General features: G+C 36.0%; 1 protein-coding gene across 1 annotated transcript in view; it reads right to left on the bottom strand.

Annotated features, from left to right (window-relative positions):
• pax2b (paired box 2b) overlaps positions 1-8,276 on the bottom strand; it is a gene marked incomplete at both ends in the record, with an annotated part of 43,043 nt that extends 34,767 nt beyond the window's left edge. The window contains 4 exons of the mRNA XM_079846046.1: positions 2,279-2,358; positions 5,721-5,918; positions 6,808-6,973; positions 8,234-8,276. Of these exons, the coding sequence (XP_079702172.1) occupies positions 2,279-2,358; positions 5,721-5,918; positions 6,808-6,973; positions 8,234-8,276 (487 nt within the window). The remainder of the gene's footprint in view (positions 1-2,278; positions 2,359-5,720; positions 5,919-6,807; positions 6,974-8,233) is intronic.
• Between the last annotated feature and the right edge of the window lie 4,495 nt (positions 8,277-12,771).

Raw genomic sequence — 12,771 nt, 5'->3', positions numbered from 1 at the left:
TAGGTAAAACTATTACTTCAAATCTTACAAGATGCAAAACAGTCAACAGTGTATATTTCAGTTTGTTTTAAATGAAGACTATTATAAATCAATAAAGAAAAGTCTATATTTATGTATGCATACTGATCAGTAAGATCAAGTTGTAATGTTTTTAAAGATGCTCTTATGCTCACCGAGGCTGCATGGATTTGATCAAAGATACAGAATAATATTGGAAATAATATTGCAATTTATAATATACATTTTCTATGTGAATATAATTGTATAATTTATTTTGTTCCTGTGATCAAACTGAATTTTCGGCATCATTACTTTAGTCTTCAGTGTCACAATGTCCTTCAGAAATCATTCTAATAATATATATTTTTATTATATAGTAAATATATATAATTATATATAATAATATAAAAATAATTAAATAACAATTCATATATATATATATATATATATATGAATTGTTATTTAATTATTTTTATATATAATAAAAATGGTTACACACACATATATATATATATATTTTTTAATAATAATATTTTCATTATATAGGCCTATGATTTCTGAAGAATCATGTGACACTGAAGTAAATTAAAAAAACATTTTATATAAATTTGATTCTTCAGAAATGATTCTAATTAGTTTTTTTATTATCTCATTTATTTATTATTAATTGATTATTATTATATATGATTTCTGAAGGATCATGTGACACTGAAGTATATATATATATATAGACATGTGCCGGTAAACGGTAATACGATATACCGCAATAATGAACATGCACAATATTGTTATCGTGGGAACTTCAAAATACCGTGAATAATTATTTATTACGAATTATTCCGATTTTTAGAATGAATTTTAAGAATACTTTACCCATCAACCGTTTAAAATGAACAACACGTCAAAGAGGAACGCGCACTGATGTAAATAGACCGTTCATGAGCCGAGCACATGGCGGAATGAGGAGACACCCTGAAGTGCACATTCATTCTTTGACAGCAGAGGGCACTGACGGAACAGCAGAAATGCAGCCGTTTCCCCAGTAATCACATAACCTAATACATAATACTTAAAGACTTAAGGCTATTCATTTTCAAACTTGCATTTTATATTTTAATCTGGACTAAATTACATGCCCTAGATATTGTTTGAATATGTTCTGACTGTTGTTCAATCACACACTTTACAAGGCTCCATTATTTAACATTAGTTCCTTCATTAACAAACTGACAATGAAAAATACTTCTAAAGCATGTATTAATCTTAGTTAAATGTACATTTCAGCATACCTATTGTTCTTTATAATTCTTTTGCACTTTAATCTGTTTTAAATATTTGTTTACTTTCTACATTTTTGTGAATTGCTTTATTGTATTTAAATGTTTGGTTCTTTTGTTATAAGAAAGGGATTTAACCTGTTGTAGTATGACACCACTTTTTTTGCAACTTATTTCAATATCGTGATAATACCGCAAACCGTGATTAAAGCTTCAGCAATTAATCGCAACATGAAAATTTGATACCGGCACATGCCTATATATATATATATATAAAATATATATATATAAACATTGTATATACTTCAGTGTCACATGATCCTTCCGAAATCATATAATGATAATAAATTAATAATAAAGTAATAGAAAAAAATGTTAGAATAATTTCTGAAGAATCATAGATATAATATATTAAAACTTTTTTATTATTATTATATATACTTCAATGTCACATGATCCTTCAAAAATCATATATAATAATAATAATAATAAATTAATAATAAATAAATTGAAAAAAATATTATTAGAATAATTTCTGAAGAATCATATATATATATATATATATATATATATATATATATATATATATATATATATATATATATATATATATAATATGTATATATATATATATATAATAAAACCTTTTTATTTTTATATGCATTTTATTAATATTATTAATATTTTATTTTAATGTCATAAAGTCATAAACATTCCTTTTCTTTCACAGCTTTAAAGTAGTTTTTTTGGGGGATTTCGCTGTGGTCTCAGACTTTCACCCCACTGTATATGATCCAGGTATGATTTATAATGATTAGTAGAGAAATAGTAAGAGGGCATCGGGTTGTGTGTTGTTTTGTTGTTGTTGGGTTTTTTTCCCCTCCAGTTGCAGATAATATCCATCTCTGAGCAGAAGGCTTTGGCCCTTGATTCGATTTGGAGGGATGACCTTGTCCAGAAAGGTCCAAAAATGTCCCCTGGAGTTAATGAAGTGATCTTACCTATAGTGTGCCCTGGGGTGGAAAGAGATGTCCCATCTGGCGAGGGGTGAAACGGTTGCTGAACCTTGGTCCGGATGATCCTGCACAGTAAATACAGTACAATTACTCACATGGAACTCCACAGCCAATGCAGTGTGTGTCTGTCTGTCTCTCTCTGATAATCTCAGATTTACTTTATATATCTCGGAGCAGGGGATCTGACAGAACAGATAACTGCAGACGTTCAGATCCTGTTTACAGAAGCACACTCGCTGTACCTTTAAGCCGAGGAGCTCCCAGAGCTCTTTTGCCTTGAGTGATCTCGCAAACAAAGCATGAAATCACGACAATTCACCTCGATAATCGTCCTCACGCCGCTCTGTGTGTGTGTGTGTTCGGGTCCTGAGGCTCGGTTCTAGTGTGGATGAGGTTCTATTGATCGAGACTCCGGGATAAAAAGTTCGGAATTAGCCACACGGGTGCCGGGATGCAAATGGAAAGCTATAAATTATATGTGACAGGAAAGCAATAGTTGCTCAGTGCGGTGTACAAGCTTACGCCAGCATTTGATTCTGTTAATCTGAACGGCACTTTGGGAAAAGGGCCCGCTGTCGTGCTCATTTGTAAACTTTAGATCTATTCATCACCGATGGCACTGCTTCTGTTTCGGCAGACATACTGTACGCAAACAAATGCATCACGCCGCATGCGAAAACCACGCCGTATTTTTCATTTCATGCCCCATGAAGATTATTGATTGTAAAAATATTTAGAATATACATCGCGAGCGCGGACGCCATTCAAAGAGCATATATATTTCCATTAAAACCAGCGCGCTGCTAATATTGATATCTGCTGAAATAAACATCAGCTTTAGGGACGTGTCCTCGGGGCTTTGGAATAGAGAGCGGGAGAGAAAGGAAGTGACAACATATCGATATTATATTTCATTTCTCTCCTTAAAACCATAGTTTGACGACCCCCGCCGCATGGCCTGGGGAGAATAAATCTGCAGATTTGATCCAGAATCTATGTTTCTGTTATTGAATAAGTCGTTTGGAAGAGGGAATTAATGCCCGGGTTGTGTGTGAAAATCCTCTTAAGAAATATTAAAAATGCTTTACATGTCAATCAATAATATTGAGTGGTTTCCGTGCTGTCACTTGTTGGCTGGAGAGACACTTTAGTGCAACAGGAACTCGGTAACACTTAATAATGTATGTTAAAGAAACGTCCTCTCGCTGTCAACAGACCCGGGCTCGGTTTGCACACACCGCTTTATTCTTTCATGCGACATTTTGCTTTAATAAATAAACAAACACAAGAGGTCACGGGTCAAACTCATTCTCTTTCTTTGCGAGTTGCGAGCTTTAAGAACTGACTTTGATCCCAATTCCCAAATGCTCGGATCCAGACAGTATCGACACATACTGTTAAATAAAAACGCACCGTGAATTGTGTCTCATCAAAGTTCCTAATAGGGCTCGCATTCATATTTTAATTCTCCTCATAAACAAAGACCTGCTTCCTGTTTCAAAACACCCAGACTGAATTCAATTAGATATTAGAGACGTTTAAGGGCTTGGGTAATTACATTAACGCACATTTTGCATTTATCTCGCAAGTTCATGTCAAAAGACATTCAAATGGCCCTTTTTAGGTGACCACGAGGCATGAAATGAATTTTTTTCTAGCCTTCTCTCGTCTGTTGTGTGAGGCGCTCTATTCTTCGCCATCGACTCATTAAAATGTAATGCAGAGTCTGGTTTTATGGAAGAGTGAATCTTAACCAAAGTTCAGCGCCTCACTGCTTCTTTTTACCGGTTTGATTTTCCACACAGGTCTGACATAGCACCCTAAAACGCCAATTTAAGGATGTAAATAGGATCATATTGGATTATGGATTATGCAAACTGCAGATTTCCCATATTGTAGCCTATAAGGTGGATGATATCGATCATCATTCCAGTTGGAAAAACAACTGAGTTCTTTTCACTCATATTAAAAGTGTATTCATTAAGAATTGATTTGCTAGACTATTAATTATGTAAATACAAATAAGCATGATCTGACATCCTTCGGCCCATATATCTAGGTTATTTCCAAATGAAGTCTTCTTCTTTGGAAAATAGAAGGGACCGATAAATAGCGGCATGAACTCTGATCGAGCAGCTCTGTGTCTCTTTTACCAGGTCTGATCACCCGTTCATTGATCGGTTTCCACTCGGTCAGATGAGATTTGAGAGCTTCAGTCTGTCATTGTTGAGGTAGTTTGGAGCAGAGGGTTAAATTACATCCATAAGACCACCGGCAAAGACTGACCAAACCTCTATACTGCCACAACAGACAGCCTGATATTAACCAAAACTACTGGAACATGTTCATTTCAAAATTAGCCTACTTCACTCTAAAAAAAAAAACTGTTGGGTTGTTTCAACCCATGTTTGGGTCAAATATTTGAATGTCCAAACGTGGTTTGAAACAATCCAGCCTTTTTTTGAGTATTGAAAGCAGAACATTTAGTTAAACATTGTGGTCATAATTTTCATATTTTTTTTCCCTCAATGAATGGTGATCAGACTGGGTATAAAAGAAAAAAAAATGCTGATGGAATAAAGTTTGTACTGTTACGTTTTTCTTTTTTGCCCCACACTCTAATAAAATGCTGTTTCTCAACCCATGTTTGGGTCAAATATCGACATATAAAACCGTTGGTTTAAATTTTTAGAATAAAATTTTAAACCCGAGGTTTTGTTTTGTCCATATTTGACCCACACGAATAAACAACAAACCCAACCGTTAGCTTAAAATGGTAATGGTTGGTTTAAACGTTTAAATGAAACGTTTAAACCCAACGGGTTTTTTTTTTTTTTTTTTTGCATAGTTGAACCCAAACAAATAAACATTATGGACGAATCCAACCGTTGGTTTACATTTTAAACCGTTGGTTTACATTTTTTAATTCAAATTTCAAACCCAACGGTTGGTTTTTGTCCCAAACAAATAGGCCTAAACATTTCGGACGAATCCAACCGTTGGTTTACATTTTTTAATTAAAAATGTAAACCCAACGGTTGATTTTGCCCATATTTGACCCAAACAAGGAATTGAACAACCCAGCCTTTTTAGAGTGTCTACGTCGGGGTGTTAAATGTTAAATTAATTCGTTTTTCATTTAAATATTGGTACGTTTCAAACGTCTGCGGTTTATTTGCCATTTAAAGGTTTAAACCCACGATCACGAGTCAGTCAAGGTGCGCTAAACAAACGCTCGCGATGTCGCGTTCACCTGGTAACCATAGCAACCGCTCGAGCACTTGTGACAGAACACATGCCTATCGTAAAATCATTTTAGTGCAGATTTACACAACAAAAGAATATGACAAGAATCTTTTGTTTTGTTAAAAGACGCCAAATGACCGGCCCTCACTGAATACTTGAGCGGCCTGTCGGTTGTTCTGACCTGTTTATGGAGGAGACGCTCGGGACGGTGTCGTTATCACAGATGCCCTCCGCCAGCAGCCTGTCCCGGATCTCCCAGGCGAACATGGTGGGGTTCTGTCTTTTATAGTCCGCTATTTTATCCACCACCTTCGGCGTGGCCACTTTGGGCTTGGATCCTCCGATGACTCCGGGCTTTATGCTGCCAGTCTCGTAATATCTGCAGAAACCAGTGTAAATCTGACTCTCATAACCTGACCAAACCTAATGACAATAAACAACAGATGCGAGCTAACAAAGCCATGAAAATGTTTTATCTAAGCTGCTTAACACGGCCCGTAGCGGTACTAGTAGGAAATTATCATATGATTAGAATACTAATTTCAAATTTTGCGCAGCAGGACATTAAGCAGCCCATCTGTTTTACTTACTCACTTATTAATCTCATATAAAAAATGCTTGAAACGAATATTACTTGCCTAAAAATGTCTGACATTTCGATTCATTATTAAATCCATGATTGAATAAAATTGACAAGCGATGGCTGAACAAACTCATTAGCATTTATACTTCTGGTTTTGACCTTGTTGAAATAGCCAAACAAATTCATTTTAATAATTAATTGGACCATTTTAAAGCATTCGGAGAACTTTTCCAGCAGGTGCACAATTCTGATTCGGACTAAAAGCAAACGAATGGGTCTTTTTATAAGAGAACAACAATGTTTGTGTGGACATAATAATCGCACATCTCATGAAAGCTTTTTGTTTATCTCAAATTGAGGTATAATAACCGGGGGGGAAATGCACACTTTCGTGATTCTCAATTCTGTGCTGTCAAAAAAATGTTGAATTCCCTTACCTTGATGACATCGCGTGCGTCTTGTTCTCAGTCTAACACTATTGCTGCAGTTTGCTAGTTCTTTCTTGTGCACCCAGTGTTTTATGAGCTCGTTTAAATTGAGAGATAGGAATATTTTAAAATTGGATTGTAATTAACTGACGGTTAAAAACTAGAGGTGACGAGTCAGTCACAGCACGAGCTCACCCGATGCGTGGTTCTTTAATGGCTCGTGTTTGACTGCGTAAATCTGCCGTTGAGGGTCTCACCTGCCCAGGATCTTGCTGACGCAGCCGTGACTGACCCTCAGCTGTCTCGAGATGTCACAGGGTCTGACCCCTTGATGCGCGAGCTCCACGATTCTCTGGCGCACGACGTCAGGTAAAGGCCTTCCGTTGACGAACACCCCGCCCAGCTGGTTCACTCCCCCGTGCCCTATACCGGAGACAACAGCAACAAGCACCCAAAACATAACATTACATACAGGCCGTCGGTGACGCGCGTCAGAAGTCCGTCACATTCATCCAATTAACAAGCGCCGCGTTCTAGAAGGCCACGCGCGAGTTATAAACCAGCATAAAGGTTAATTGCAATCAAACGCAGTTTGTGATAATGAATTCCTGTCTCTATTAGAGCCAACCAATAGAAAATAATTCTGCAAAAACAACCTGCGTTATTTTTACAGCGAAAACATGCACTAAAGTATTTTCAAATATACTATTATTTAAAAAAAATAAATATAGGCTACTATATATATTTTTTACCGTGTCTAAATCCACTGTAAGCGTTTCTCATATATGAAGATAAAAATTAATTTATTTTTTGTTGATGTATATTAATCTCCTATGTTCTTGTTGAAACAATACTGGGGTTTGTTACTCGATGAGCGATTAAATTACACGAGCATTTATTGAATTATTAAACAGTTTGGTTTGATCGAATTACATATTGTTGTTTTCAACAAAAAAAAAACATTCTAATGAAATAAAAGAAACGTGCATTTAAAAAAATATAAATAATCAATACTATTTTCTACTGTAGGCTACAGCGAAATTGAATTATTATAATATTCTCGCAATTTTTTTTTTGCATTCGTTTATTTTTGTAAATAATAACCATACACATAGTGATATTTTATTTTATTTTCCATCACACACAGGCACACTTATTTTAATTATTAACCGAGTTATGTTTCTGTTTTATATTTGGAGCCTAATCATTTATTTAATATTTTGGCTTGCATTCATTTTCTTTCTAAATAATAATCATATATAGCTAGTGATATGCACATGTATTTTTCTCAACATTTATGCAGATTATTAACCGAGTTATTTATTGTTTCTGTTTATTATCTTATTTCTCCTGAAATGCAATACAAGAAGAGTGCTATTTTGGAGCCTATAATTTCTTATATATTTTGGCTTTTTTCTAAAAAAAAAAAAAGAAAAAGAAAAATCTTTGTAATAATAGGCTAGTGATAAGCACATTTAATTTTCTCATCACATTTATTTTGATAATTAACCGAGTTCTTTATTGTATTTTATATACGAATCTAACGTTTCTCCTGAAGTGCAATATAAGAAGAGTGTTTTTTTTTATTTTTATCCAGGAACCTAATCATTTGTTATTCCAGTGCGGATCTTAAGTGTGAGATGTGAACGCGTTATTCTCCAGATGAACTCCAGTGTAACTCACGGTGCATGGCGGAGAAGGGGTCTGCCTTACAGTGAATATCCATCGGATAACCGAGAAAGGACAGATAATCAACTGAAGTCGCCGTCTCGTCTTTCTTACACGGGGAGCAACTGAAAGAAACGAAGATGGAACGCGAATCCAGCCGAGGAGAGGGGAACTTCGGAAAGTTGCAAATGGACGCAGGATTTGTCAGGTGTCAGACATGACCGTGCGTTCTAGGTCAGAACAAAGTGCTCTCAAAGCCAGGAACGTTTAAATGTTTTCAGCGTGCATGCTTTCCCCAGAACTCATTTCCCAGCGTTCGTCCCATCCATCCGCGTGTTATAGCTCTTATATCCCGGTGGTCTCGGTTAGCAGGTGCTGTGTGTCGGCTCTGCGCGTGGATGACAGACAGCAGAACCATCGGAGACTGCGGGTTTCCTGTGGCCACCTTTCCCTCAATAACAACGCGATGCGTTAGCGTGCGCGCACGGCCCGGGACTGAAGGACTTGGGTCGCTTGTGTTGGTTTGTAACAGCTCCAGCCCCCTCCTTTACGCGGAGCCCTTTCGCCACTGTGGGTGAGTGTATCAGACAAAGGCAGTAGATTCCAGCACTTTGTGATTCGCTCAGATGAAGCTCCATCCGCCTGTCACTCCAAAAGGGGAGGGAGAAACTCTGCCTCCGACTGAATGAGAGTTTAGAGCAAATTGAGCGAGGATGAGAGCAAATCGTTTGCTTTTCTTTGTGATAATAGTTGGAGACCTACGAAGCGAATGCTATCGGTGAATTATATCAATAACGAGGTTGGTATGGGAACAGATAATTACATGCGTAAAATGAGCGTTTGTATTAATGCTCACCTTCAGCCCTTAAACATCTCACAGTAAAAGCTCGAGGAATATAATGGCAAGTGTAGGCCCAAGCATCTTGCTGGAAAATCACAGCTCTCATGTCATTAATGGAGAGGTCGATGGTGTGATTATGGTTTGATTTAAACACCATCTTGTTTTGATTTGCTGCTCGTGTCTCAGCTTTGGATCGGGTCAGAGAGACTGGATCTGACCATAGGTGGCGCTATATCGTCTCCAAACCCACCTGAGACAGCAAAACACGGGTTACGTGTGTGTGTGTGTGTGTGTGCGCGCGTGCGCGTATACTTGGATGTTTAAGTCATTTGAATTACATTCATTAATTTTTACAGTTTCATGATTTATCACAACTTTTTTTTCTTTTGTCAAATCAACTTAAAAAATTCATGTTTCAGATGATAATATTTTGAGTTTCTTTTGATTAAACCAATCTTCTTCATTGTAATTATTCAATTTTATACTTTCAATGAACTCAAAATTAAGGTTTCTTTTTTTCCAATGTACAACACACACACACACACACAGTTACAGTTTTAAATTTATATATGCGATTAATATATATAAAATTTGTAACCCAAAAATGCTGGGTTAAAAACAACCCAAGTTGGGTTGAAAATGAACTAACCCAGCAATCGGGTGGTTTTAACCCAGCGGTTGGGTAAAATTTTTGCTTAAAACAACCCAATCGCTGGGCTAAAACAACCCAATTGCTGGGTAAGTCCATTTTCAACCCAACTTGCCTTGTTTTTAACCCAGCATTTTTTAGTGTGTGTGTGTGTGTGTGTGTGTGTGTGTGTGTGTGTGTGTGTGTGTGTGTGTGTGTGTGTGTGTGTGTGTGTGTGTGTGTGTGTGTACACTGGAAAAAAAGAAACCTTAATTTTGAGTTAATATAAAGTATAAAATTGAGTTAATACAACGAAGATTGGTTTAATCAACAGAAACTCAAAATATTATCATCTGAAACATTAATTATTTAAGTTGATTTGACAAAAGAAAAAAAAGTTTTTATAAATCATGAAACTGTAACTTTGCATCATATGTATATATATATATATATATATATATATATATATATATATATATATATATATATATATATATATATATATATATATATATATATACATACATATGATGCAAAGTTACAGTTTCTTTAGTTACATTACTTTTGTAATGTGTGATATATATATATATATATTTTTTATTTTTATTTTTATTTTTTATTGCAGACGGCTGTGTTGATGTTCATCAGTCTAAATTTAGAGTCTCTTCTAAATCTAAGTATTTAGTTACAGACTTCATTCAGACTTTAGTTTTTCAGTTTTTTATTTGCAATCTATTTTTTTCTCATGGAAATATTATTATAATGATTCTACTGCAATTACATGTCCTTTAAGAAATGCACATGTGTGCAGATTTTTATCATATTAAGATCATAATATCTTTTTGGCCACAGATACACCTGGACCGAAAAAATTAATGGAAAGTAAAAGAATCATTAGTTGCTGCAATTCATAGGAGAGCGGTTTATTTGTGATCTGCAATACATTTTATTTATGAGTGCTAATATAATGAACTAATTTTGCAGATGTTTTGGTGTCATTCTTCAATAAATACAAATAATTACAAATTTAATAAAAATGTAATTTCAATATAAGGAAGGGTTAAGCTGAAATGTATCGGAAAATATCATTTTATTTAAAATATTAATGCACACAAAATGACCTCATACAATATTTAGCAATATGACAGTTTTGTTTTAATACATTTTATGCTTACTTTTTAATAAACGATGCATGTGTAGAGACTGGAGAACGCGTCAGTGAAGTGGAAGTGTTGTGGACGGAACTCGGAGGGGCAGGTCGGCTATAGTCCGCCTCCTAGTTAGGTTAGAGGATGATTTTTCTTTCTCCTGGTGTTTTTGGAGGAGCTTCTGGTACAATATGTAGCACTGCGGGCTCTAATTTCACCCTCCGTTGCACATCTTCCCCAAAGCTAGGGCTTTTTCTCCGAGAGACCCCCTCCCAGCCTTCCCCTGCCCCCGTGCTCTCTGCGCTTTTTTTTTGCTTTTTTTTTTGTTTTTGTTTTTTTTGTAGACTTCTAAAATTAAGTGTTAGTGTTTTTGTCACCCTTGGAGAAATTTCACACTGAATTTGAGCAGACGTTGTAAATCATAGCAGGCGTTATGTATTTGAGTCCGTCAGGGGTTTTAGAGACAAACAAATGTATGTTCATGTTACAAGCATTCAAACAGCCATCATTAATAAATCTATTACAAATGAACTCAAAATAAAGCAAGTAAGCCTATTTGACATTGTAATATCACTCATTTATGAAATCTCTGATAATCCCACCTTAAAAGTTTACGCGCGATGCGAAGTAAAATGTAAAAAATAAAAAATAAAACATATTTGGTCTTGATTTCATTAGGGCCTCGCGAGCTGACAGTGAGTAATCCATCTTCTCTCCGGCGCTGTTCGGAACACAAACCCAACGGAACCACACACACACACACACACGCGCGCGCGCGCATTCACGGGCGCGCACGCATCCCGAAGATGAATCTCTCCGTTCCGGCTCTCCTCTGTTCCCCCGCGTCGTTCTGTGAGCATTGAGGAAGCGCGTTTTGCCAGAGGTGAAGATGTTTCCTCCTTCTCTCAGCCTCCCGTTCTCATGGTAACGTCACTGATCGATCAGAGCGCGAGCACTTCATTACGGAGCATCAGAAGTGAGTCCGACTCCAAACCACCGACGCGCCTGAAGCTCTGTTGAGCAATAGACATATTAATGCATGCCATCTTATGTCTTTGATGGCGAACAGTTACTATTCGTTCATCCTGTTTTGTCGTTTTAAGTTCACGACGTGACTCTGTTCGCTATGCCATAACCGTATACCAAAAATAATAATTAAAATATTATATCTGAGTTGTATTCCTTTTGTAATGTGTGATAATTCGTTAATTTACTATTTATTTTATTAATGCTTGTCTTTTATAAAATATCCCAGTGACGGTTTATTTGGCACAGGAACACTTTGTTGGGGCTAAACAAAGACCCTTTTAAACTTGTAAGTGCATATATCTTTTAACGAACGAAAACCAGCATTTCTATACAATAAAACGCTTGGCACAAAAACATAGCCCATAATAAAACCCATAAGCTCAGAGAGGAAAGTGTCGAATGAAGGGATTTGGCCCTTGATCTTGTGTTGTGAGGGGACAGATGGAGGCTTCACGCGAGAGATTGATTCTGCGCGCGCTTTTAATTTCGACATAATTAATTAGATCATTACAACAGTTTTCCATTGATCGTGCCATTTAGGCCCAAAATTAAAAGGTGAATCGGTTAGCTGTTAGATATATGTTGTCTATTAAAAAAGGCATATTAGTAAGCAAATGGAAGCACGCGCACACACACACACACCATGCGCACGCGATGCGTTTGTAGACCCAAAGCAGAGCTATGCATATAGCAGAACATATTAATGTGTCAAATAATGCCACACTTCGTTTATTCATTAATTCCCTAAATTGTGAAAATGTAATTCAGCGGAATTTGCAAACTTGCAACTTTGTAAAGGAATAAGGAAATGTACATACAAGTATGTGAAAATGTAAATAAATAAATAATAATAATACTTATTATTATTATTAAGCTGGTCAATAAAAAGTTAATCTCGTTGCAACAC

This window comes from Gobio gobio, assembly GCF_949357685.1.
Source record: "Gobio gobio genome assembly, chromosome: 20".
Classification (NCBI taxonomy): Eukaryota; Metazoa; Chordata; class Actinopteri; order Cypriniformes; family Gobionidae; genus Gobio; species Gobio gobio.
The sequence above is the reverse complement of the archived record's forward strand: the minus strand, read 5'-3'. Positions and strand labels throughout refer to the sequence as shown.